The sequence below is a fragment of the Elgaria multicarinata genome, chromosome 6, assembly GCF_023053635.1.
Source record: "Elgaria multicarinata webbii isolate HBS135686 ecotype San Diego chromosome 6, rElgMul1.1.pri, whole genome shotgun sequence".
Classification (NCBI taxonomy): Eukaryota; Metazoa; Chordata; class Lepidosauria; order Squamata; family Anguidae; genus Elgaria; species Elgaria multicarinata.
The window spans coordinates 80,436,157-80,461,270 of NC_086176.1; the positions used below are offsets into that span (position 1 = coordinate 80,436,157).

The 25,114-nt window shown below is 41.3% G+C and overlaps 1 protein-coding gene across 1 annotated transcript in view; it reads right to left on the reverse strand.

The window, feature by feature from the left end:
- Positions 1–4,142: 4,142 nt before the first annotated feature.
- VCAN (versican) overlaps positions 4,143–25,114 on the reverse strand; it is a 149,247-nt gene continuing 128,275 nt past the window's right edge. The window contains exons 13-15 of the mRNA XM_063129648.1: positions 7,444–7,588; positions 5,058–5,240; positions 4,143–4,447 (exon numbers count right to left, since the gene is read on the reverse strand). Of these exons, the coding sequence (XP_062985718.1) occupies positions 4,317–4,447; positions 5,058–5,240; positions 7,444–7,588 (459 nt within the window). The 3' untranslated portion in view covers positions 4,143–4,316. The remainder of the gene's footprint in view (positions 4,448–5,057; positions 5,241–7,443; positions 7,589–25,114) is intronic.

Genomic DNA, 25,114 nt, shown 5'->3' on the forward strand with positions numbered 1-25,114 from the left:
GTTGCACATGCCCTGTCCTTGCTGAACCAGAAGAGGATTTGGAAACTGAACATACAGCTCTGTGCAGCTCACTAGGCTAGAGCTTAGCTCCAAATATAAGGCTCATGGTTCAAGAAATCGATTCCTTGACTGGTGTGTGTGTGTGTGTCTGCACAGTGTGACACGATGTGCATGTACTGATCAGGAGGATGGTATAAAATGTGAGTAGTCCACCCTTGGTGGAGGAATGTGGACTTCAGTTTTAGCAATTTGTTGTTGGGGATTAGTGTTGAGATATAAACAATGGCCTGTTTTGAGGGGAAATCGAGGATGCAGAGGTTTTCTTAATGAACTTGAGCATTGATTGCACTGGTGTAAGTTGGAGCTTAATTTTAACCTACTGTGTTATTGACAACAGCCTTGGGGATGAGGCACATATGGGTCAAGTATAGCCGCACAAGGATCCAGCAGAACGTGACACAATGTGCGACTTCTAGGCTGTCTCTTGGGAAAATTGGAAAGGACACTTCATCATAGAACTGGAGTCCTGCACCCACTCCTGAAGTCTCCCCCTTCTTCAACGCTAGGTAAGTTTGGAGTCTTGAAGGAAAAGAGCAGGCAACAATGAAGGCAGGAACATGCTCACTCCGAAGGTGCATAACACAGTAATATTTTGCACTTGGACTGGGTGCACTTGGAGTGTGGACACTTGGAATGTGCAAAACAGATCTAGCCTTTTTTGGGGAGAGCAGAGGGATGATCATGAATCCCTAATATCTTCCTTGAAGCTGGATGTGCAAAGGAATGTGGAACGGGACGTATTACCACAAGGCTTTGGTCCAATAACTATGGTGCAGATTATAACCTCTGCTTCAGGCAACTGACTTTGGGAATTGGAACATAGGATTATTGTGCAAATGGTAAAATGTACTTGGGTCATGTATCTGGAAAAGTGCTCCAGACCTTACAAAGAAAACAGCTACAAAAGAGGGCAGTCAAGCTTCTGAAAATGCACTTTCTCATTTAGCACAAGGCCAATTGATTTTATTGTATTTTTAATATGATACAAATAGATCATTTCTATTTTGTAAAGAGTATCCCTATTTTCAAAACCTTTGAGTCTTTATTCAGCAATTCTTCGGTTCCCTTTCTCTCACTTACCTTGACTTGACTCCTGGTCAACGAGACACGAAAATAACAGGAGTGGACCATGAGCTGGTATCAGAAAGTTTGAAATGTATATTTCAGTACAAATGGTAAGAAACAGTGATAAAACCTATGCTAGTGTATTTTTGTACAAAACAATGTGTATATACTGTTTATTGAGAATAATCTCAGTTTACACAAGATTTATTATATAATATATGGTATATTATAAAACAGATTTCATAACTCATCTGTATCTAATGGACTACGGTCAAATCAATTTCCCATTAAAAGTCTATCAAAAATTGACCCTGGTTAATCAGTTAAAAAGTTATTTTTAAAAATGTAAAAAAAATATGAAACTGTTTGCATCTCTCAGTATTTGTTGTTCTCCATTATCTTGACTTATCAGTAGAACTTGACATTACAGAGACGTAAAACTAAGACATGCAAGAAACAGGACAAATCAGTCACAGTAGAGCAAACACAAGGTTTCTTTGGTGAGCCAGAAGCCGATATATAAAAAGTTAACAATGTTTCTAAACTTTCTTTCACAAAAACAAAACATTCACAGTACACACTATACAAAATAGAATATAAATAGTGAAAAAGTACTCTGTGTCTAGGAAAGCAGGGAAATGTACAGATCAAAACTGTGGTAGCCCCATATGAGAGACCATGACAGGCCAAAATGATCAGGCACAGCCTAATTCTGTGATTTCACATTTTACAAACTGTCTCAACCTAGAAAACTTTGGGTCCATTTTTGCAATTTAGTGAACGTGCAGTAAAATGGCAAGGTAGAGACATGTATATATTTATTCTAGATCTTTGCTGAGCATGTATATTCTCCAACTTCCACTGAACACCATTATATTTTAACATGGAAGACTACTAGTTCAGATTTTCCACACAATACAGTGAAAGAATCCTGGTATCTCACAATGGGACAATTGAAACGTGACATCAATTATCTACTTAGGCTCTGCCTTTCGGCAAAACAGACTTTTTGCATCACAGACTTGAAGCAAATTTATAGATGCAGCCACTTTATATGACCCAGATCTGTGGAGATTCCATGTTTGTTTGCAAAAAACAAAACAAAAAACCACACAGAGGGGAAACAGATCATATGAATCTATCATAATTACACATATAATTAAATCTATTAACTCTTAGAATATCATAAGTAATCAGAGTGAATTAATTCATCTGAATCAGGCTTCAGGTGGTACAAATTTATACACTACATAAGGGACACCTGCCATAATAAGAGTTAACCCTGACTCAGTAAATACAAATTCACACCACTTGAGGCTGTATTCAAAATTCTTGCCACACAAAATAGTTGTGTAAAATCAGCTCGTTGCCCCAGTCCAGGGCCCGGTGCCTGGCATGTAAGAGTACAAACAGAGCCTGTTCACAACTAAAGCTATGACACGTACAAAAACACATACCAGGATTCAATTATGAAGGATTCAGTCTATGAGCTAGCCCTTGTTATCTTCTACTTTCCTCCCAAACGTCGCATGCATTGATACAACTAGAATATTTTTCTTCATAATATTGTTTTAAAATTCAATACTCAGAACATTTAAAATCTTTCCTTCTCTCCCCAGTGATGTTAAAAACAAACAGAGGATTGTAAGAGAAGATGGTTTGGGATGGATTGGACGATACCTGTTCCTAGATCAATCCCATATGCCTCTGGACCCATCCACATAGAGGATGGGTCCAGAGACAGATATCCACATCAGCCCTTTTGCAGTACCACTTTCTGCTGCTACTGTACCCCTCCAGTCTGTTTCAGAGTTGATTACAGTAGAAAACAATCTGTCCACCCCACCCCACCCCGCTCAATTGTGGCTACTATGAAGAAAAATCCACAATATTCCTATGGGCACATAAATATTATTCACAGGTAAAGATGTTGATTGTATACAAGTCACAACTCTCATTCATGTAACCACAGACAAATGATCCCATTTATTATATTTTTTCTTCCTCAAGTCAAAAATGTTTGAAGCCAACTCTGGTTCTTCCAAATGCATCAGGTGAGCTTGGTAGCACTCAATAAGTTACCAAGCTATTTCAAGATCAAAAAGAACATCCAATAAATTATATCAGTATGGCTTACTTCATTTATTTATGTACGCTTCACAGCTGCAGCATTCATACACAAACATTCATTACTTTATAAAAGGATTAAAAATGGTTATATAGATTTATATATACAAAATTATTTACTTTTTAATTTTATTTTACTTTTTTAACTTTTTGTCTTTTTTACAAAAAAGGTAGGTCTATCTATCGCCATCTTAAAATGCAGAGAGCTGTAACATAGACCCATGGTTAGTGTTGTAAAAGTCATTTAAAAAAAAAAAAAACTGGCCCTGGTTGAGATTTATTGTATTAGCGCTTTTAAAAATTATTCCTACAGGCCCTCCTTGTCATTAGAAAAAAAAAAGTCCTCCAGGAAAGTCCCTTTTGGTCAATGCCAAAGCCGGAAAGGACAATAGTCAAATTCCACACTGCAGTCCCTTGTTCCCACTTGCCATGCTTCTTATGCAACGTTCGCATCACACAGTTCTCCTTGGACCTCTGCTGAGGAATCACAGTGTTCTTTAAGTAAGATGCTACTTTCATTGTTCATCTTCAGGTTGTAAGAGCCGTTTTCTCCCATGTTTACAAAAAAAGAGAGAGCAGACAGCAATTTAAACCTATTTCCAGCCTGGTGAAGTACCTCAAGACAAACAAAATAAATGATTAAAGAACTCTGAGGCCAAATAGCCATAAATAAGCCTGAACTTGGTGTGACATCTCATTGTATATACAGGGTTTTTTCTTGAACACAACACACACTTAAACACCATTAAATCATCTTATTTACATTATCATTGGTGCTAAAATGGAAGAGTTTAATTATTACAGGACACTGGGATAGCAAAGCAAACTGTCCCTCACCAATGACATATAGAAATTAACAGGCTGGAAACGGCTCCCTTTTCATTCCCCCCCCACATTTGTAGCAATCACTGATACGTGCTGTGAGTACTGAGGTCCTTAAGTTTTTCCCAAAAATGCTTGGTAATACTCCTATAATTGATTTTTTTTTTTTTTAAAAAAAAAAAGGCACAGTAAGTTAGGACTTTGGCTGGTGTGGCGAACGTCCCGCTTCCACCAGAGTGCATTCAGCGCCTCGAATCTTGCCATGTCCTGATCCAACGATGAAAATGTTTTGATGAATTTAATGAGTTTCCCTTTCCCGGTGAAGAATGTTTATAATAATATTTCTTAGGATAAGTCCTTTGGAATGAGGATGCTGAAAATGAAAGAGAAAGAAAAGAGGAAAAGCTTGGTAAACGTGCCAGCAAAACTATAAGGAGGATGAATGGATGCAATGCAATGAACGCACAGGTCAGGTACAGACATTTCCTGACCCAGGTAGAATCTTCACATGATGGAGGAGGAACTCTCCCCTCCAGCATGGAGATAATGCCATATGTGATGCAAGGTGCTCTATATGGATATGTAGTTATTTAGGTCATAGAATCATAAAATAGTAGAGTTGGAAGGGGCCTACAAGGCCATTGAGTCCAACCCCCTGCTCAATGCAGGAATCCACCTTAAAGCATCCCTGACAGGTGGTTGTCCAGCTGCCTCTTGAAGGCCTCTAGTGTAGGAGAGCCCACAATCTCCCTAGGTAACTGGTTCCAGTGCCCAGTTCTTCCACCTCATAAAAGAGGGTGATAGAATAAACTGAGCTTCAGGGTGATTAGGCACCTGTGCAGAGCACCAGCATCGAATGCCATTATCTAAAGGAAGAGTGGGGAGGATGCATCTCTCCTCCATCATGCAAAGACTTTTGCCAGCCTGGTAAATGTTTGACCTGAGCCTTACGAATGATAAATCACTTTACAAAGGTAACTCACGAGTCATGCAGGTAATTTTAGGCAAATCCCATCGTCCATTGCCTTGGCATCGGATGATTGGAACATGGCGCTGGATGAAACCATCTTTACAGTGGTATCTGATCAATGAGTTGATTTCATAACGAGGCTTCATCTTCCCAAATGTCTTGGCATTTTCTACAATTGGTGGCTGGCCACAGGCAACTGGAAGTACAAATGCAGGTTTATTGTCAGTATTCTTCCATAAGCTTGGTCAACACACACACACAATTTATTCATACTAGCTTCTCAGTAATGTTGAGGGAGCCTGACTAAAGGAAATCCATATCAGCACTGTATCCTTCATTTCCAAAAAGGTAAACCAGTCAGAAAAACAGGAATGATAGATAATGATCTTCTAGTTTTAACTTACTATTCCATTGCAACAAAATCTTTGCCTATGTTTTCACCAGAAAACTCTTAATATTATAAAAGCCATACCCTGTAAATTAAATGAAGCAGAGGAACATTCTGCTTAGATTAAAACATGTCTGTATTTATGTCCATCAAGAGTATTGAACTATACAACAACAAAAGTTATTATATAAAAATAGAATGTTGTGTTATCCAAATGATTCACCAATAAGCCAAGAACTGATTCACACAGTCTTATCCCACACAAGGGGTGAGCAAAACATGGCCCCCGCCACTGCAACAAAAACTACATAATAATAACCTTTATTTATTATTTATTACATTTATATACCATCCCATAGCTGAAGCTCTCTGGACAGTTTACAAATAATGGTGGTAGTTGTGTTTTGAGCACTATGGAGTGCTAAAAAGGTTAAATTTGGAACCTTATTGTGCACTGTAGCAGTTTGCCACCAAATTTCAGCAGCAAAACTGACCTTTATTTATTTATTTATTTATTTACAGGCACTCTATGGAATGCAGTTTTGTCCCACAGGGGACAAAACTCCCCTCTGAACCCCTCAAAGTTGCTCATCCCTGGTCCGCTACAATGCCAAGTTTAACACACACACACACACACACACACACACTTGATTTACAATTAAACCATGAATTCAAACTAAATGTCTTACTTCATTGGTTTGACAGCTGTATCCCCTGTGGCCAGCACAACTGGACCATGGCCAACCCAAGCATATGAATACTGGTTGGAAAAGGTGCACTGGCCACTATTGGGAGTAATGAGATGCTATAGGCTTGCAGCTGTCATACCAGAACTGGTTCTTGTTGCATGGAAGATAGATTCAAATATGCCTGGAGTTGGGACTTGGCCAAAATGGCCCACTGATTGAGAATTCAGTCAGTGGATATCAGAATATGTCATCTCCAGCTATGCTGGTACCGATTACATTGGTAGCTACATGGCAGTATAAAAGAACATGCTTAATTTCTGATCATTCTAGAGTGCAGAATTTCCAGAAACCTACAAGAATACCAATATCTACATTTTGGGGCTCGAGAAAATAATACTGCTCATATATAGTTTATAGCATTACCATTTTATGGCATTGAAAACAATATAACGAATTAACTTTCCTGTGGGGAGGGACAGGTAAAAATAAAGTAGCTTTCTCCTACACAGTTGTAATACAAATTACCAAAAAACAAACAAAAACACCTAACACTTGAATAAAGAATGCTCATTAGCATTTATACATTTATTTCAGAACATTCTCAATAAAAGCATGTAGCAGATTACAATAATATAGGGTTGGATCTAGATTTAGTCATCCTTAGAGTAGACCCATTGAATCAATGGGGCTTAGTTTATGATATTAATTGAAAGATGCAGCTAGCAGCTTTGTATTTTTTCATCTTTACTCTACAGTAGGCAAAGTTGGCATGATCCAGGTGAGGACCCTAGCACAAGGGGCTTTAACACTTAGCCCTACTATGGGCCTGACCCTAGTAGGGCTAAGGGTGGGTGGGATGTTCCTGAAATTTCTATAGCAAAACTGTGATCCATTTGCTTTAGGGCTTATTACTTTGCAATAGAAATCGCAGGTGTGAGGCCCCTCATCCAGGGCCCATGCCAGGGGGAAGGGTTAAAGCCCCCTACACCTAAACTAGGGTTCCAATATGAATCAGGCCCCCTGTGCCTACTGTAGGATAAAAATGGTGGTGGGGGGGAATGCAGCTACTAGCTACATCTTTCAAGTAACATCTGTTTTGGCCTTTAGTCATGACTAATGTAGATCCCATTGATTTCACTCTACTCCAAGTATGACTAAGTTTGGATCTAACCCATAGCAAGGATCAAATTTTGCAGTGCTAACATAGCTCAGGCTGTTGTGCAACACACAACTCTTCAGACATCAAGCTTTTTACCCATATGTTCATCATCAACAACAACAACAACAACAGGGATGTGTGATCCAAGTCTGAAAGTCTTCACCTGTTCCTTTCTTGCAGGTATAGGTGAGGTGATAATTGCATGGTACATCATTCCACTGTCCATTTTCATGCCAAATTATAACAACACAGTCTTCTCCAGAAGAAAAGAAACTGTCTGGCTGGTTTGGTCTCCAGTTTTCATATTGCTGCAGAAGATAAAGCAAAACATCACAGTCATGACTTAAGAGAAGCTAAACTCAATCAGGACTTCCAAGTTAAAGGCAGACAAAACTAAACCCAATTACATTTATTTACAAAAGCCAAATGTACAGTTTCATAACTGAAGACTTCAGAAGAGGGATTCAGGACCACAGCAGGGGAAGAAAAGGTTAGACTCACCATCCCCATCTGCTGAGATCCCAATAATTATCAACTTTCTCCAACCCCAGTCTCTGCTGTTTCTATTTTTAAAAAACAACAACAACAAACAAACCTGTAATATAAAATGCATCTGTAACATCTAGTTAAAGCCTTAGTTTAGGAATAAAGAGGTTTACAAGCATCAAGGATTTGGCCTCTAGGTTCTAAGTTCTTGAGACAGTTTGCCTTTCCCCCTGCTGTGAAATAGTGAGATAACGATATTCTTGAGAATGAGAATGGGATTCCCAGCTATGTAGTCTTCAGTTCTACAACTTCTCTTTGCTTTCTGTTGAGATAGCCCAGGGAGCAAAATGCCTGCCTTTTCAAAAGTATCCCTTCTGCATTTCTGTCTATGCTCTACATGCAGACCTCTGGTGAATGTTGCTGAACCCTACGCTAAAGCAACAGGCCTGTAAGTGTTGCAATGTAGTATTCTTTGTCTTTATTCTTATTTTTAGGGGGGAAATGAGCAGGAAAAGAGAGGAAAGCAAAGGAAGAAATGCTTAAAGAAATGTGTTAGATATTCTTTGCAATGCTATAAATGTTTCATTGCAACTAGAATTTAATGGTGGATAAAATTAAATTTCCAGAAGAGCAAAAAATATCCCTATAAATGCCAGGCACTTACCAGCCAATCTGTCCCTTAAATGGTCAAAAATTACACAGTTCCCAAGTGCTTTTATTTAATTTCAGTGCTTATTCTTTGGCGCTGGTCCACTTATGTGCTTATAAGAGGTCCAAATTGTTTTGTTTTAATTCTTTATAAAGTAATCCAAACACAGTGTCTTTCTTTCTGAGCACATTTTACTAATAAAGTCAATGAACCACACAAACGTGCTGCTTACTTACTGGAGCCCCAGGAAAGCTGAATATAGCACTTTTATATCTTCCCTACACTACGTCATCTTATCAATCACAGTCTTTTAATTATCTTCGCAAGTGAGCTGCAGTATGCTAAACTGGGCTAAATTAAAATTACTGCTAGTACTAGGTAATAAAACATTTTATTGTAGAAAGACTAAGGCTACAATTCTATGCATGTGAGTAAGGCCCACTGAATTACAGTGGTTCTTTCTTCTGAGTAATTATGCACAGGATAAACTGGTCAATTTTGCTTTTCTAATGCAGGATATAGCTATCTGGCACAATACATAACAAGTTACAAAAGGGAGGCACCAAAAGCAGCCCCAAAACATCAAAGGTGATACAGGATCACACAGGTGCCAATTTATTTTGTGTCAACTTGTCCAACGTTTCAAAGACTATCTCCTTCCTGAAGGGATCCCTGCACTAAGCAAAACTCCTGGCCGCTACACGTTCACATCCATACACATACACACACGTACCTTACCACTGTGTGCATTATATTTTCATCATTTTTCAAAGTGCCACCTCTAAATATATCAACAATTGATAATAATGTAATGATTACTCACAGAGTATCTTTAAGGTACAAATTTCTTTATACTGTTTGCCCATAAAAACCATTCTGCTAGATCAGACTGAGAGTCCATCTAGCCAGCCAGATGCCTCTGGGAGACTGTTTGTCCCCGGCATCTGGAGGATTCGTGGGCACAGCAATCCAAAGCACAGTTAGGATGGGAGAGAAATGACAACTTCCCAAACCCTGCTGGCTCATGCCACTTCCAAAGCTCTATCCTGGCAAGGGAAGCCATGTGTGGTGAATGGATCTTCCTCCCCTTTCTTGTCACTGCAAGCATCCCCCACACACACACCAATATTTTCCCTCCTATTGGATACAACAGAAGGGAAAACATCTGTGCCAGCATGCACCCAATCCCGGGTCTCAAGAGGGAATGGCTAATATGGCATCCAGTGGAGCCAAGGCTACCTCTGCCTCACCCCCAGAACAGCCCATTTTGGTGGCCAATGCCAGCAGGGTCACCGCAAGCAGCAGACTGACGCCTGGCGGACTTTCTGTGGATGTACCAAGGGCCTCTGGGGTGGATGTGTCTCTCATGCATCAACGGAACTCTTCTCTGAGCCATACAATATTGTAAAGGTTGTACTCTTAGCTATGATATCACAGCCTATCACGATTATATCATGTCTATCACTGTTAGACATGTTTTCTCCAATTCTGACCTCTGGCTATTCTGCATCAATAGAATTACAGGCATCCACTTTCTATCTTTTTAACAGAGTAGGGAAAGAGATGTGAAGGAATAGAAAAGCCCCTTTGTTGAAATAAATGGAGACACCCCTAAAAATGATGCATGTTTCTGTACCTTTTGGAAATTACACTGTACATCCAACCACCAATATACACTGAATACACATAAGGTAGACAGAATTTTGATAGCAGACTCTCCCCTCAATTTGATCTGCTTGCATTCAGGTCCCCTACTTCAGGCTGGGGTCCTCCACCATCAGATTTGCCCCTGCATACATTTTCTTTCTTCCCCTGTCCAACCTAACATAGTGGTTTGTTGCACTAGTTTGTCCAGGGGTGGGTAGAAAGAGGCTCAGGCTTCAGGTGAGATAGGCATGATGGGGGTGATTTTTCTGAGCCTCAGATTGGCTTGGAAAAATTACTTGAGTTCTTCCAATTATTTTCAGAAGACCTTAGTCAAATTTCAGGGGTTTATTTATTATTTATTTAATTTTATTTATTTGTTAATATCTACAGTGCATTAATCTACAGTGAGTTTGACTTTAGAATCTCAGGACACAATTTTATGCATGTTTAAAGAAAGAAAAAGTCATACAATTACCAGCATTCTCCAGCTGGCATGACTGGCTGGGAGATGCTGGGAGTTGTTGGACTTTTTTCTCCCTAAACATGCATAGGATTGCACCCTCCATTTGGCAAGAATAAGGTGCTTCTTCCATACACGGCATGGGGCAAGGAAGACCAGCTGGCCTGCCCTCCAAAAGGCTGCATACTCATTTTAGTCTCCAAAGTGAGTAGACGATGTTGGTAGTTAGCTCCTGGCAGAAATGCAAGAATTGCTATTTCAACACATTACACATGATCCAGTAAAGGCTGAAGACTTTTCAAGGGCCTGCAGCACTAGCTCTGAGCCCTGGCTTGCTTATGTAGTTGGCAAGAGCCGTGGATCCCACAGAATGGACTCTGTGGTTTTGCAAGCTTGCGCCATATCCCCAGACGTGACATGCTGTTGCTTCACATCTGATATCGTCATTGTGCACATTTACTTTGGCTTTTCTGACCCTCGCACTGCTTTTTACTAATGCCAGAACCATTAACAGAGACTCCTGAGCTGCGTTCTTAACTCTCCACCCTACACACACACATATTGAAGCTTTTTCATTCCCTTATTTAGGCAAGCGTCACTGACGGGGAGATAAGCTTTAAATATGGTTCTTCCAAACGTGACACAATACAAATGCTTTTAGGCATTTTAAAATGTGGACTGAACCTTTCAGAGACAACGGATCTGATCCCCCTTTTACAGATAAGAGTGGAAATCAGATTTAACAACCTCAGACCAACTTGTTGACAGATTCCCAGTACAGATGGTAGCTGGGAAGAATTGGGAGAGGCCATAGTTCAGTGTGATGCAGAAGGTCCCAGGTTCAATCCCTGGCTTCTCCAGTAAAGAGGAAGAAAAGAATCCTGCCTGAAACCCTGGAGAGCCACCGCCAGTCAGTATCAACGATACTGGGCTAGATGGACCAATGGTCTGACTCAGCTTCCTCTGTTCCTAACTATAGTGTTACATTCTTCTGCTATATGTCATAGATGAGGCAGCAGATGGAGAAGGGAAGATCAGTGGTCTTTCTCGAGAGAAGATGGAACCTCAGTCTTACACTAAGCTCCAGAGCTTCAATTTGCCCCTGGACTTTAAAGGTTGGAATTTGGCCATCACAATAGACATGCATAGGTTGCACCATAAGGCTACTACTAGGAGTGTAATCTAAAGCAGGGGTAGGCAGAAAGTAGATCTCCAGATGTTTTGGTCATCTACCATTCCCAGCATTCATGAACATTGGCCATGCTACCTTCTGCCCACTCCTAATCTAGAGACTCTAGTAGTGTACCTGGGGATCATTCACATCAGCTAGAGCTTGCACCTATATACCTGTCACACTCATGAGGCTGCTACCAAACCTGACATGAAAAGCAGAAGGCAATCCTTTCATACTTCAGAGACTACAGAGCTTTGGATAAAGTTCTAAGTCTCTCTGTAGGCCATAGATATCAAACAGCAAAAGTCGGCAAAGAACAAAACTCATTTAATTGCCAATTGGTGGTTTAAAACCTGTATGTGGACTGTCTGAATGAGAATCACAGGGGGTGCTTATAGTGGGTGACAGATAAAAAAGGATGAATGTACATAATCTGATATTAATGTATTCAAATAGATTATTTAACTAAACTCCCATTGGTCAATTGGAAACTCAGTCCAGATTTTCCACAATAATTATAAATTGAGCCCAAGCCCTGTAGACCCTGGCATGCACCTGTTGAAATTATCAGCCTTGCACCAATGACTGAGGTCCCCTGGATATCTTGCAACCCTTTTATTTGGTTACTGCAAATAGTTTTATACTATCCCTCACCTAAGGATAGTAAGGTGGAATACAGAATCCTAATATAGTACATAATAAAACCAATAAACAACAACATGAACTACAATAAAAGGCAAGGGATACATAAAACAGGCAGCTCACATTAACTGGTTTAAGATACATCAACTTAAAACACCTTGGCCAATAAACAGGGGTTGACCAGGTACTGAAATCAATTTAAGACCAGTATTAGTCACACCTCCATATCAGGGGAGGCTTTTGGTTCTGTAGGATTCAGTGACCTCCTGCTCCCCAAATATACCCCAAACACAGGGAGGAAATTTATGCCAGCCCTGGACCTGGTGTAAATAATCCCCCTCCCATTGTTAGCAATGAGAGAGAAATCTGTTATCTTGCCCTTTCTTTTACCGCTGCCCAGCAGGGCTTTGGATATATTGCATTTGTTGTTGTTTTTGGATGATGGATGCATGTATTTAGCAAGCATCACAGTTTAACTACTTGTACAAACAATTCCCCCCAAAAATCTGTTGCCTGGTGAACTGGGGCATTTTTCTAAAGAACACAAAGAGTTTCAATTAATCTAAATGATCAGTTGATTAAGCACTGCAGCCCTTGTAATCCATGTTATCAAATCATTCAATGAGGTTTTATGTGTCAGGGCCAAAAAACAACATCCCCAAACCCTTCCACCTGAACCCATCTATTAAATCACAAATGAAAGGGAACATTTCTTTTTTATTTACTAGGAGAAGAATATGAGGTTTGAGCTGGGAAGTCCATGTTTCTAATCTTACCTTACCTTACCTTTTATCAGCTTAGGCTGATATACCAACTGCGCCCTTATCTGGACAGTGATAGCCTAGCTACAGTTATCCATGCTCTGATAACCTCTCGTTTGGATTACTGCAATGCGTTATACGTGGGGCTGCCTTTGAAAACGGTCCGGAAGCTTCAGCTGGTACAAAACAGGGCAACCCATTTACTAACAGGACTGGCTGGCGAGATCACATTACGCCAGTCCTTTTACAACTTCATTGGCTGCCAGTCCAGGTCCGGGCCCGATTCAAAGTGCTGGTATTGACATTTAAAGCCCTAAACGGTTTGGGGCCAGGTTATTTGAAGGAACGCCTCCTCCCATATGTACCTACCCGGACCTTAAGATCATCTACAGGGGCCCTTCTCCATGAGCCCCTACCAAAGGAAGTGAGGCAGGTGGCTACTAGGAGGAGGGCTTTCTCCGCTGTGGCACCCCGGTTGTGGAATGAGCTCCCCAGAGAGGTCCGCCTGGCACCTACACTGTACTCCTTTCGTCGCCAGCTGAAGACCTTTTTATTCACTCAGTATTTTAACACTTAATTTTAACTTAAATTTAAATTATACTGTTTTAACTCTGTATTTTAACCTTATATCAATTTTGCTGCATGGTTTTATCCTGGTTGTGCTTTTTATACTGTATTTTGTATTTGTGTTTTTAACCTGTTGGTTGTTTTATGATGGTTTTAATTTTTGTGAACCACCCAGAGAGCTTCGGCTATTGGGCGGTATAAAAATGTAATAAATAAATAAATAAATAAATACCTTAGCCATGCACTTTGATAATTTCCACTGAGAATACAAGACTGGACAATTGTATTTTTGTAAACAGTTTTGAACTTTTCAAAAAAGCAATATATAAGTATTTGAATTAATAAATAATGACATAGTGCTTTTAGACCTTTATGCAAAATTAGAGATTTTTTAAGAAGCCATTTTGTGTAGACAGACATGTTATTTATACTTGGTGCCAGAATACGAACACTTCCAGTATTCCCTGAAGATCTTTGGAAAGAGAAAGCCCATTTGCATCTTTTTCCTGTGACTCTAAGAAAGGACTTTCTGTGTCAGTGGCCATTTCCAAGCTTTCCCATAAATTGTCTTTCTTCTGATTTTGTAGAGGCATTTATCTCTCAATAAATGGCTGTACATGTAATGACAACCAATAGCATGCGTAGAGTACGTTGAGTCCTGAGCTTGCTACAAGCAAACCTAGAATTATGGGTTAACTACAGGTTGTTAACCATGAATAACCCAGAAAGAGAACTCATGTTTATTGTTGGGTTGTGAACTCTGGGTTATTTTAAATTTGTGTTGTCATTATGCATGAACACAGGACCATGGGTTGTTCATCAGTTGTTTTGTCAGACTACAGACACAGTGGGTAAGAATGGTAAAAAGTTTTTTTAAAAAAATTAAAGACTACTGTGCCACAAAAGAATTTGGGATAAAGGGAGGGAGTGGGTGAAGGTGGAAGGAAACAAACAAGCCAGGAATTGGGGGGGGGGACACACAACTTGCACTTTGTGTGATAGTCTGGCACTGGCAGACAAATCATAGGTAAACTCTTCGTAGGGCAACTCTGGGTTGTTGTTATGTGGGAGCCAGGTTTTTGTCTCTTCCAACTTATCAATGGGAATCTGGTAAAGTAGACCAATTTGTACATTTCCTTGCTGCATGAATGTGGAGATCAACAGGATCACTGTTTCACTGTTGCAGGACAATACATATTTTCTTGGCACATAACTTGATTTGTTTTATTGCAGTGTGGCACTACCCTAACCCTATGCATCTTTAAGAGAATGGGAGTGTCTGCTTAATATTGGTTATGGTTCCATACTCATTTATTTACATCCCTCCTATTCTGAAAACAGGATAGAGCAGTGTACATGGTTCTCTACCCCATTTTATTCGCACAACAACCCTGTGAGGAAGATCAGGCTGAGGAACAATGACCCACTGAGCTTTATGGCTAAGTAGAAATCTGAATTTGAGTCTTTCCAGTCCTAGGATAGATCTACACTACTTCTAATGAAGTGCACTGATAACTGTTGGGGCACACTCCACATTCCATATACTGCTTTTTAGGCCTTAGCTAGACCTAAGGTTTATCTCGGAATCGTCCTGGGGTCATCCCTGTTCATGTAAATGACACACAGGATATCCCAGGAGCAGGCAGGTACGAACCCAGGATGATCCCGGGATAAACCTTAGGTTTAACTAAGGCCTTAGTGTTATATCCTGCTTTTTATTCCACATTCATAATGATTTGACACAAGGTGTAGATCTGCCCCTAGTCTGACATCCTTCCCACTATCCCATATTTGCTCACAAACAAACAAACAAAATTTGGGGATGGGGTCAAGGTTCATTACAGAAAACTAAGGCTACGTCTTAGCAACTAGGCATCTGTCATGCAATCAAAACTTTCCAATGCATCATAATTTCAAAGTAAAGAGAGTTTACAATGTGACAATTCTTTGTTAGTTAACTGACTGTGTCCCTATTAGTTATCGATTTTTACGTTATCCAACATTTAGGTTTCAGCTTAATCCATGACAACACAAAGAAAGGTAAATACCAATAGCCCAGTGAATTTTGTTAGCCACTTGCTAACCTTTGTCATTCACTAATGAGGCATCCAGAAGATACAAACCTAGATCTTTTATCTTAAAAACTTCTGCAAATGACTTAACAGCTTCTGGCTTTATAATAGTTTAGTTACCTGGGTAACTAATAATAAGTAATCCACAAGGCTCTTCCGATGTTTGAATATCTTCAAGGTAGATCTGTCATGAGCAGTATCTAAGCAATGCAATAGTCATTGAGTGATAACAGTGATTGTTTTTATCTCTGAAATGCTCACCAAGTGCCTGGGATCAATAGTTGGGATTTCACATTCCAGAACAGTCAATGGGGCATAGTGTGTAGTGAACCTCAACTAAATCAACTGCTGATGCAAAAGCATAATTACTTGATCATTCATTGTGTGAAAAGCCAATAATCCCTTCTACAGCAAAGGTCAAGGATGTATTTACTATAAATAAGTCCAAAAATTAGAGAGATGGTTCACTTAGTTTTCAGCATCTTTAAATGCTTCATTTAAAGATGCTGAAAATCTTTTCAACAGAAAAAAAAAGAAAAGAAAAAGATATGAGCCTTTCAAAAAGTTCAGGCAAGGTTATATCAGGAAGAGGAGGCTGTACAATTTCACTTCAAGGCTGCCAAGTAAATTAAAGCTAAGCAATTGATGGCTCAAGTTTATCAGTGACTAGTTGAGCACCGGAAATCTTAATTATATCGTGCCATTAACTGGTGTTGTCTTTCCCATAATCTTCCCTGTACTTTAGAAAGCACCTTTCATTGTGGCAGATAAGCCCTTTGAAGTTGTTATCTAGAAAGCGTGCTTCCCCTACGAGTGAATTTCTTCTGTAGATTTATTTACATAGCCAAGATGTTCAAAAATGTTCTTCCGTTGCCCACATGTACAGCCTAGAAGTCAAGTGACCTGCCAAGATTACCCTAAACTACTTCAGACCAGACCAAATTTTTGTTCTCGTGAAGAATCCTTCGAACTCGAGCCACGTCACACATTGCCTAGGCCACGTAATTTGAACACACACACACACACATACACACAAACACCTCTACCCATGTGTACGTTACAAATGGGTTTGTGAAGAGGTATCATACAGGTACATAATAAGAGAGCTTGGATGGGCTGCCAGGTTTGCTGCTGTTTAATATGTGGAATTGTCCTGAGTTGTGACAGCGATTGAAAACATGTGTTGAAGCAAACTGCAACAAGATTTAATCTTGTGCAACTCAAACCATGTCTGAGGCCCATGTTTATATCATCATCATCATCATCATCATCATCATCATCATCATCATCACTATCATCATCTCAAGAGAGCCATAACAGTACATCAGTCTCTGAAAAATGTTTGTCATATTTTAACCTATTGTTTCTTTTTAGCACATTCTCTCTAATGGAGCAATCCTATGTCTCCTAGACACTGTTTGAGGGGACCTAGGATTATTCAGATTCCTGGTTCTGAGCTTGCAGGGCTCAGACCTCAGAGCCAGGAAACCATATCCCCTGCCCCTGCCCCTTGTAGATGGTGTGGAGAGAACCATGCCAGTTACCTCTCCGCATTCTCAAAAAGAAGTATGGCAGGGGAAAAGGGGTGTTCCCGGGGGGTGGGGAGGGGAGGATACTGGGGATGTGGGGCTACAAGTTGTTCCCAGCTGTCCCCAGCCTCCTTCCCTCCCTCCCCCCACCCCCAAAGCCTCTGCTGGACTGGCAAAATTGCCCGACTAGCTAGGATACTCATAAGCCTCCGGGTTTGGAGGGTTATGAATATGTAGGGCACATTCCAGAGGATTGCACCCTTAATCACTTTTTCTCTATATAACCAGGACAAGCACCAACATGGAACACCCCAGCATCCTGGGAGGACCCATTGCTGCACTGACACCTGCCTGGAACTTCCCACCCTGAGCAACCTGGAGCCACCATTTTACATTTCTCAGAATGCCCATAATACAACATAGCCTGCCTGTTACTGCCATGTAAGCCCACCAAGGCCCACTGAGGTAAGAGAGGCCTTCTAGAGGACACGTTGCTGGATTGCCTATAACACCATTTTTCTTCTCCCTTTGTACAACCACAGATCTCCCTGAAGCTCAGTTCCCTCTTTTTCTCTCTCTCTGCCACACATGCTCTTTCTACACCCCAGAACCCGCTGTTTCTGCACCACAAGGAGTTTCTTTGCAACACTTCTCTGTTATACCTACTTTGTGTCTCTACCCCATGTCACTCTCTGCACAACTACAGATCCTTCTGTCTCGCCTTCCATTTCTTTTAATGCTTTATGTTCAGTTTTGGTCTGCTTATGGCTGCCACCTCCCTCCCACTGCCCTTTAAAATTTCTATTGCTCAGTGAACTATCCGGTAACACATAAGAAATCCTAAGAGCCATTCCGCACGTTTCATGGCAGCAAACTCAGAGCTGCAGCCTGCTTTGATGCTCTGACTGCTCAGAAGTATTGTTTTCAGATAAATGTGTACAGCAGCATTTCCCAATCTGGCATCCTTTATTGGCCATGCTAGCTGGAATGACGGGAGTTGTAGTCCAACACATCTGAAGGGTGTCAGTTTCAGAAAGGCTGCTGTATCAGGTTAGCTTGATAGTTCATCTCATAGTACATTTGCAAAGATGTACACTTAAAGTCTTCGAAGTCCACAGAAACGATGTGTTTTAGCAGTCTGGAGGGAGTCTCAGACACAGTTAAGTTGTGCAGTGTGGCCTGGCTGGTTTGGCCAGGCTGGGAAAGCTGGTGCAAATGTTCCCAAGACCCTCTCAATCTAGGAAAAGGCGTAACCCTGCATAACATAATGCAGGCACTCTCTCATCCCAACCCCCACCGTTGATGAGCCTGGGTGGGCTGCAGATATTCCCACAGAGAGATGGGAAAGGGACACAAACAATAGGCTTTTGAAACTCCCCAGGGGGCTACAAATATCGTGGGGAGGGGATACATTATGTTGTGCAGACCTAATCTGGCTGCATGTTTAAACATGCCACTCTGTGCAGCCGATTTGATGGGGAGATTCAGAGAGCCGCTCTCCTCACAGATGGTTCCACACTTTAATACTAAACAGGAAGTGGGGGAAATCGGATACACAAACCAGAGGCACAAAGTTGGACAGGTCACTACTTTGGATTGTGCCACCCACGCAGATTCCCCTCATCTTCCTCTCTGCTGTTTTAACTCGTGTCGATGTGGCTTGTGGACCTTGGGTCCACTGGACTGGCATGCCAGATACCTGAGAATCCCACACATGAACAAGGCCGATGTGATTGATTAAGGTACAGCATTTTCTGGTTGAGTTTGTGCCAAAATGTAAGCCTCTGGCCCTCAGCACATATATCTTCCAAGACATATTTGCTGTGTTTCTGGCCAAGATTCCCTGTTGCGAAGTAGGTAATTGTGTCATGTAAAATTACATTTTGTTTAGTGGCAATCAATTATTTGGGTTTTTGATTTGAAGGTATTTTCTCAATAAACTTTTAAGAGAAAGCTCAGCAGTAAATGTTTATTCAGTGTCACAAAAAATGTCCAGTAGAAGGAGCTGTTTAGTCATTACTGAACCAGTATAATAAATGTCCTTGATTAAATGAGGTTAAGAGCTTTAATACACAGGAAAGATGTGATTCCTTTAGTGCTCAGCACAAATACTAAGGAAATCAATCACAAGCTTTCCATTCGCCTTCGGTGAGCTTTGTATACTTAATGGTATGGTGGCTCTCTTGCTAGCTGTGTGTAAGACAGGGAGAGAGAAAAGGGAACAAAAGGAGGAATCGAAGGAGTGGGGATTTTCAGAGCAAGTTCAAATAATTAACAGATTGATGCACCCCTTTGCGTTGTAGGACCAATATCCAACAAAGCACACAACTCTTATCACTGAACTCCCATTACAGTCATTTGTGTTGTTTGACAGTATCAAACTGGCAATGAACAAACAGCCTATCTGTTGGTCTAATTTGAGAGAGAGAGAGAGAGAGAGAGAGAGAGAGAGAGAGAGAGAGATTGCATACCGGTATTTGGTCCTAGCAAGAGACCCCTTGAAACCAAATTACAAAATTAAAACTAAGACCTTAAATCAAAAGGAAAAGAGGGGAAACCATCATATATTAACCATTAAAAGCCAAGTGGAATAAGAATATTTTCACTGCCTGCCCAAATGCCATCAGGGACGGGGCTAGTTTCACTTCCTTTAGGAGTGAATTCCATAACCAAGGTGCTACCATGGAAAAGGCCCTGTCTCACATTCACACCAACCAAGGGCCTTGCTAGATGGCAGGTTAGCCCAGTGCGAGGCCCGGGCTCGTCCCTGTGCATCCAGATGATGCACAGTGGATCCCAGGCTCAGGCAGGGGTCAAACCTCCCTGGGCCCGGGGTAACCTGCACCACTTTTGGCTTGGTTTTTCCCACAGTCTCGGGCTGAGCTCAAGACCATGGATGTGTAGCCCGTTCCGCCACTTTTCCCGGCCACCACAGTTACTCCCAAGTGGCCGGGAAAAGCGGCGGACGGGCTGCAGTGCTCCACAGGAGCGCTGCAGCCATCAGGGCTAGGGTGGGGACATCGGGGGGAATCGTAGGCCAGGGGACATCGGGGACAGGAAACTGAGTCCAGGAGACATTGGGGGGGCGGGAAACCGGAGCCAGGTGGGATGTGGGGAAACCGGAGCCAGGGGGATCGGGGGGGGGGAATCAGGGATCGGGGGGATGGGGGGAATTGGAGATCGTGGGCGGGCGAGAGATCGGAGATCGCTGGCTGGGGGGGATCGGTGATCGCGGGGGGGAATCGGGGTAGGGGGAGCAGGGAACCCTTTTTTTTAAAAAAAAAAAACCCTACCTTTGTCGTTGGTGTGCTCCTGTGCACATGGCCCCGTTAATCTAAAAAAAAAATGGTGGACACGACGGCCTGTGCTACTTTTAGCGCGGGCTGGCCCCTCCTCCAAACTGGATTCAAAGGTAGGTCTAGCAAGGCCCCAAGTCTCTTTTGGTAGTGGGGCAAATCTATCACCTTCTTCCTTTCCATAGGATTAAAGTGGCTTTTAAGAACTTGTCACAAGACTATAAAATAATAAAAACAGCAAACATTTCACTAAAGCCACTTCAACTATCTCTATTAAAATAAAGCAACTAAGTGCCAATCTTAAAAGAACAGTCAGGGAAGTTCAAGCTCGAAAGCTCTGGCATGGGCTGGTCCATGAAGTCACGAAGAGTCGGAAATGACTGAACGAATAAACAACAAAACACAGTCTCAGGACAACTGCTGTCAAGGCCCTGCTTCTTACAGCTGATTTTCTCCTCTCATACAGAAAACTCTGACATGAAAAATACAGTTGGCACCAGCAGGGCTGGGCAAAGCTGGTAATAGGCCCGGGCAAGATGGGAAATGTAGGCCCCATTTCAAACTGCTCATTAAGTATTTTTAATCAGTTCTAAATAATATGAACTAGAACGATTTATAAAAAACGTAATGGCAAGCACTTTTATTCATGATGTATATATCACTTCTTCACATTCAGAAATGCTTTATGTGCTTTTCTTTGTGTAAATTCATCATCAACAACAGAAAAATCAAGCAACTTTGCCTAGTCAATGTTAATGTTCAAAACTTCTAATCCATTCAAATGTTCTTGCACCATTGAGTAGGCCCCCTCAAAATCGTAGGCCCATGCCAACTGGCCCCACTTGGCTTCCCCTCTGCCCAGCCCTGGGCACCAGAAAAGGCAATCTGTGAGAAAAGTGGGTCTGAAGGTGCAAAGAACTTAAAAGTTTAATCTACCATCTTGAATTGGGCTTGGAAGCACCAAGGAAGGCAGTGCAGAATGTGGCCATGTCTCTTAATGTTCATTAGAAGGCATGCAGCAACATTTTCTCCCAGCTGGAGCTTCTGAGTTGACTTCAAGAACAGTGACACATCTAAAGCACATTATAGTGGTAAAGCCTGAAAGTTACAAAGGCATGGATCAGCATGGCAAGTTCCTTGGTGTTTAAAAGAGATGGGCCCTTTCAAATATCAAAGCATAGAGTCAAAAGAAATTGCATTGAGATGACAGCTGAGCCAACATTGCTCCTCCCCTCCCCACATACTTCGTAGGGGGTGAAAGAGAGAGCAGTGCAGTGTTTTTTCAGGAGACTCAACTTCAGGAATGGGAACAAAATCACAATCCTTTGTCTTCTTGGTCACTCAAAGAACCACCAATTTTGGACACCATTTTTCTTTTGCAACATGCTACCTCTGAACAACACCCAAAGGACCAGTGCAATATTGCAGCAGTAAAAGAAGATAAAAGGGGTAAGCATTTCCTTTCACCCAATTCAGCCCAAACTCTGACTTGTTGAACGTTCAAACCACCATTAATCCAGGTTCTAAATCTGTTAAATACAGGTAATCACAACCCCATTAATCACAGGAAGATCTATCCTCCCTTAGGCCTGACAGTTTCTCATCAGGATCACCTCCATCTTGTTGGAATTCAGCTTTTAATCCATTCATTATTGTCCCTTCAAACATTGCCTCCAAGAATTGACTTATAAATGTTTTAGACAGATAGATGGGCAATGCAGAGGCTGCAGGGGGAAGGAGAGAGTGAAAAAGTCCCGCTGTACTAGCTGCCTTCCACAAGCAAGAGATTGCATTTAACCCATTTTAAGGAGATAATACCTGCATAATACCTGTAAAGTGGTATTTACTTGTTATGTATTATGAATATATACTGAGTGTTATAATACCTGCATAATACCTGTAAAGTGGTATTTACTTGTTATGTATTATGAATATATACTGAGTGTTATGGACTGTATATCTGAGAAATTTCAATGATCTGTGATAAAATGTACAACTGAATTCCAAGATTTTTTGTAGAGGTGAATGTTTAAAAATCTCCCAGAAGAACGCATGTAACTTGAGCATTTCATTGACTATACAAACCAGCTGTCCTTTGTGTATAATAAAAATTAGAGACCATGTGTGCCCACACAGACATGGAAAACAACACATTTTGTCATTTCTTCCAAGTGTTATTGCAGGTTTTTGGTAATGGCTCTTGAAGGTAATGGTCTACCTTGTTTCACTTAGCAAAAATGCAAACAAACGCCTGTGTGAGAAGCCTCCTTGCTAGTTTGAGCAGGGAACATAATTCTGTGGTTACACAATATATTTTAAGTCATTATAGCAATAGGTCTCCCTATCCTCTTCTTCAGAGCAGCTCCAATGGGTATCTCAAAAATAGAAGCCCTACCAACTGAAAACCAAAATATTTGCTAAGTTCTTAAATCCTTTTATTCGAGAATCTCAAGGGACTCTGGCACAACAGGCTTTTTGTCTGCAGTCGGCCCACAGCACTCACAAGCTCATTTGTTTGTTTTATTTAACTCTCATGGGCAAGTTTCCTCCATTGCAGGCTTACAGGTCTCTTCCCTCCTCCCCCTATCCTGCCCCTTCAGTTGTGCTCTGTTTGAAAGGGGCACAGGCAGAGATTTGCGTAAGGAAGGTAAAGAAAAGGAAGGAAGGAAGGAAGGAAGGAAGAAAGAAAGAAAGAAAGAAAGAAAGAAAGAAAGAAAGAAAGCCTTGTCTTTAGCATAAAGAACTTTTGTTTTAATGTTGCCTCTTCCCATTGGTGATACTAGTTTGAGATCCCCTATTACAAACATGTAAAATCTGTCTACATGGAAGGGAAACAAAATGAGCATAGGTCTCTGGACAGTTTTAAAGTGGCAGCACGCCTGTTTCCTTGGCCAGCAAGCCAGTAGTGAGGCACAATCTGGCTGCAGAGCCCAGCCTGCTTGTTTAATAAAGCACTAATCTTGTGTAATGTGAGTGAGCTCACTGCCATAGAAAGTACTAATTATCAGCAGCATTTTCCAAAGGATATGAATAACTCCCTCCCCCCTGTGAGAAAGAGGCCTAAGGCACAACCCTGAGTAGCTGTAAGTGCTTAATCCACAACATGAATGGTTCCTGTGGACTCCTTTACAGCTTTGCCTGCTTGCAAGGGTCCTGAATAGCAAAATGGTAATCATCCAAGTTCAGAGGAAAATGTGCCAAAAACAATATCTGCTTTTCTGTTGACACGGTTAGGCTTTGCTGATATCAAAGTTGGCACTCACCAATCTAATTGAATTATTTGAAATTCATTTTCCTTACAAGTTTTTTAAACACCTCCTAATGATGTCTAAGCAGTTGATATTTATTCATGGAATTATTATTATTATTATTATTATTATTATTATTATTATTCAGTCTATGTAATTACAACTGGAAAATAGCTTCCGTAGAACTTTAGGAATTCAAACCTCAGAGATAGGAAATGTTTGATCAATGGACACCCCTCATAAGCTGTGTTGGTATGTACGTACATCCCCAAGCTTTGGCAGCAATCCAGGCTTGTGAAGACTTGAACCATAAGTTTACCCTATGCTTCTAAGAAACCCCTAAACTCAATAGGGCTAAAGTGTAAGCAACCCATGGACTCATTACTGGGGTGGAGTTTAAGGTAACATTTTCCTCCCTCGAACTGCTAGAATCTGGAGTTAGTCCCATGAAGCTGAATGGTGGGAGATTCAGAGAGATAAAAGGCAGTTTGTCTCACAGCACATAGATAAAATATGGAATTTGCTACCACAAGATGTTGTGATGGCCACCAATTTGGGTAGCTTTAAAAGGGGATCGGACAATTTCATAGGGGATAAGCTTCACCAATGGCTACTAGTGAATATCTCCACTATCACAGCAGTATGCCTCTAAATACCAGTTGGTGGAGAACATGAGCAGGAGTGTGCTATGGTGCTCAGGTCCTGCTTCAGGGCTTCCCATAGGGATCTGGGCAGCCATTTTGAACAGAATGTTAGACTAGATAGGACTTTGGTTCTTATCCTTCTTATAAAACTATTGATTGTTTAGGTAAATGTTTGTTTATTTGTTGTTTCAACCATCATGGTCATATTAACTTTACAGATGCAATACAGGTAAGCACACAAAAACCTATTGATTGTTTAGCTAACAATGGTCCAAGACAGCATTGAGAAGGGAAAAGGGGTGTTATGTCTAACCCTACTGCCCCTGTTTTGGGAGAAGGTGCTTCAGGTAATCAATCAGAATCATATTCGGACCTAGACGAGGAGGCGGCAGACACCAGCCAGCCTGTACCAGTGGGGGAGAAAGCTGGGAGTCAGCCCTCTCCAGAGCTTATCGCCTCAAGGCCAAATCCTACACACTCAGTGAGAAGTAAGCTTTCTTCCAGAGGAGAGCGCCCCGACAATCTAGCTGATGCTAGGGTCTGCCAGAAGCTAAAATGCACAGAGCGGAAGGAAGGCATGAGAAAGTCAGTCCAACTATGATTGCATCAGAACCTGCCTCCACACCAAGCTCTCTGAAGTTATGGGTGTTTGGGAAGGG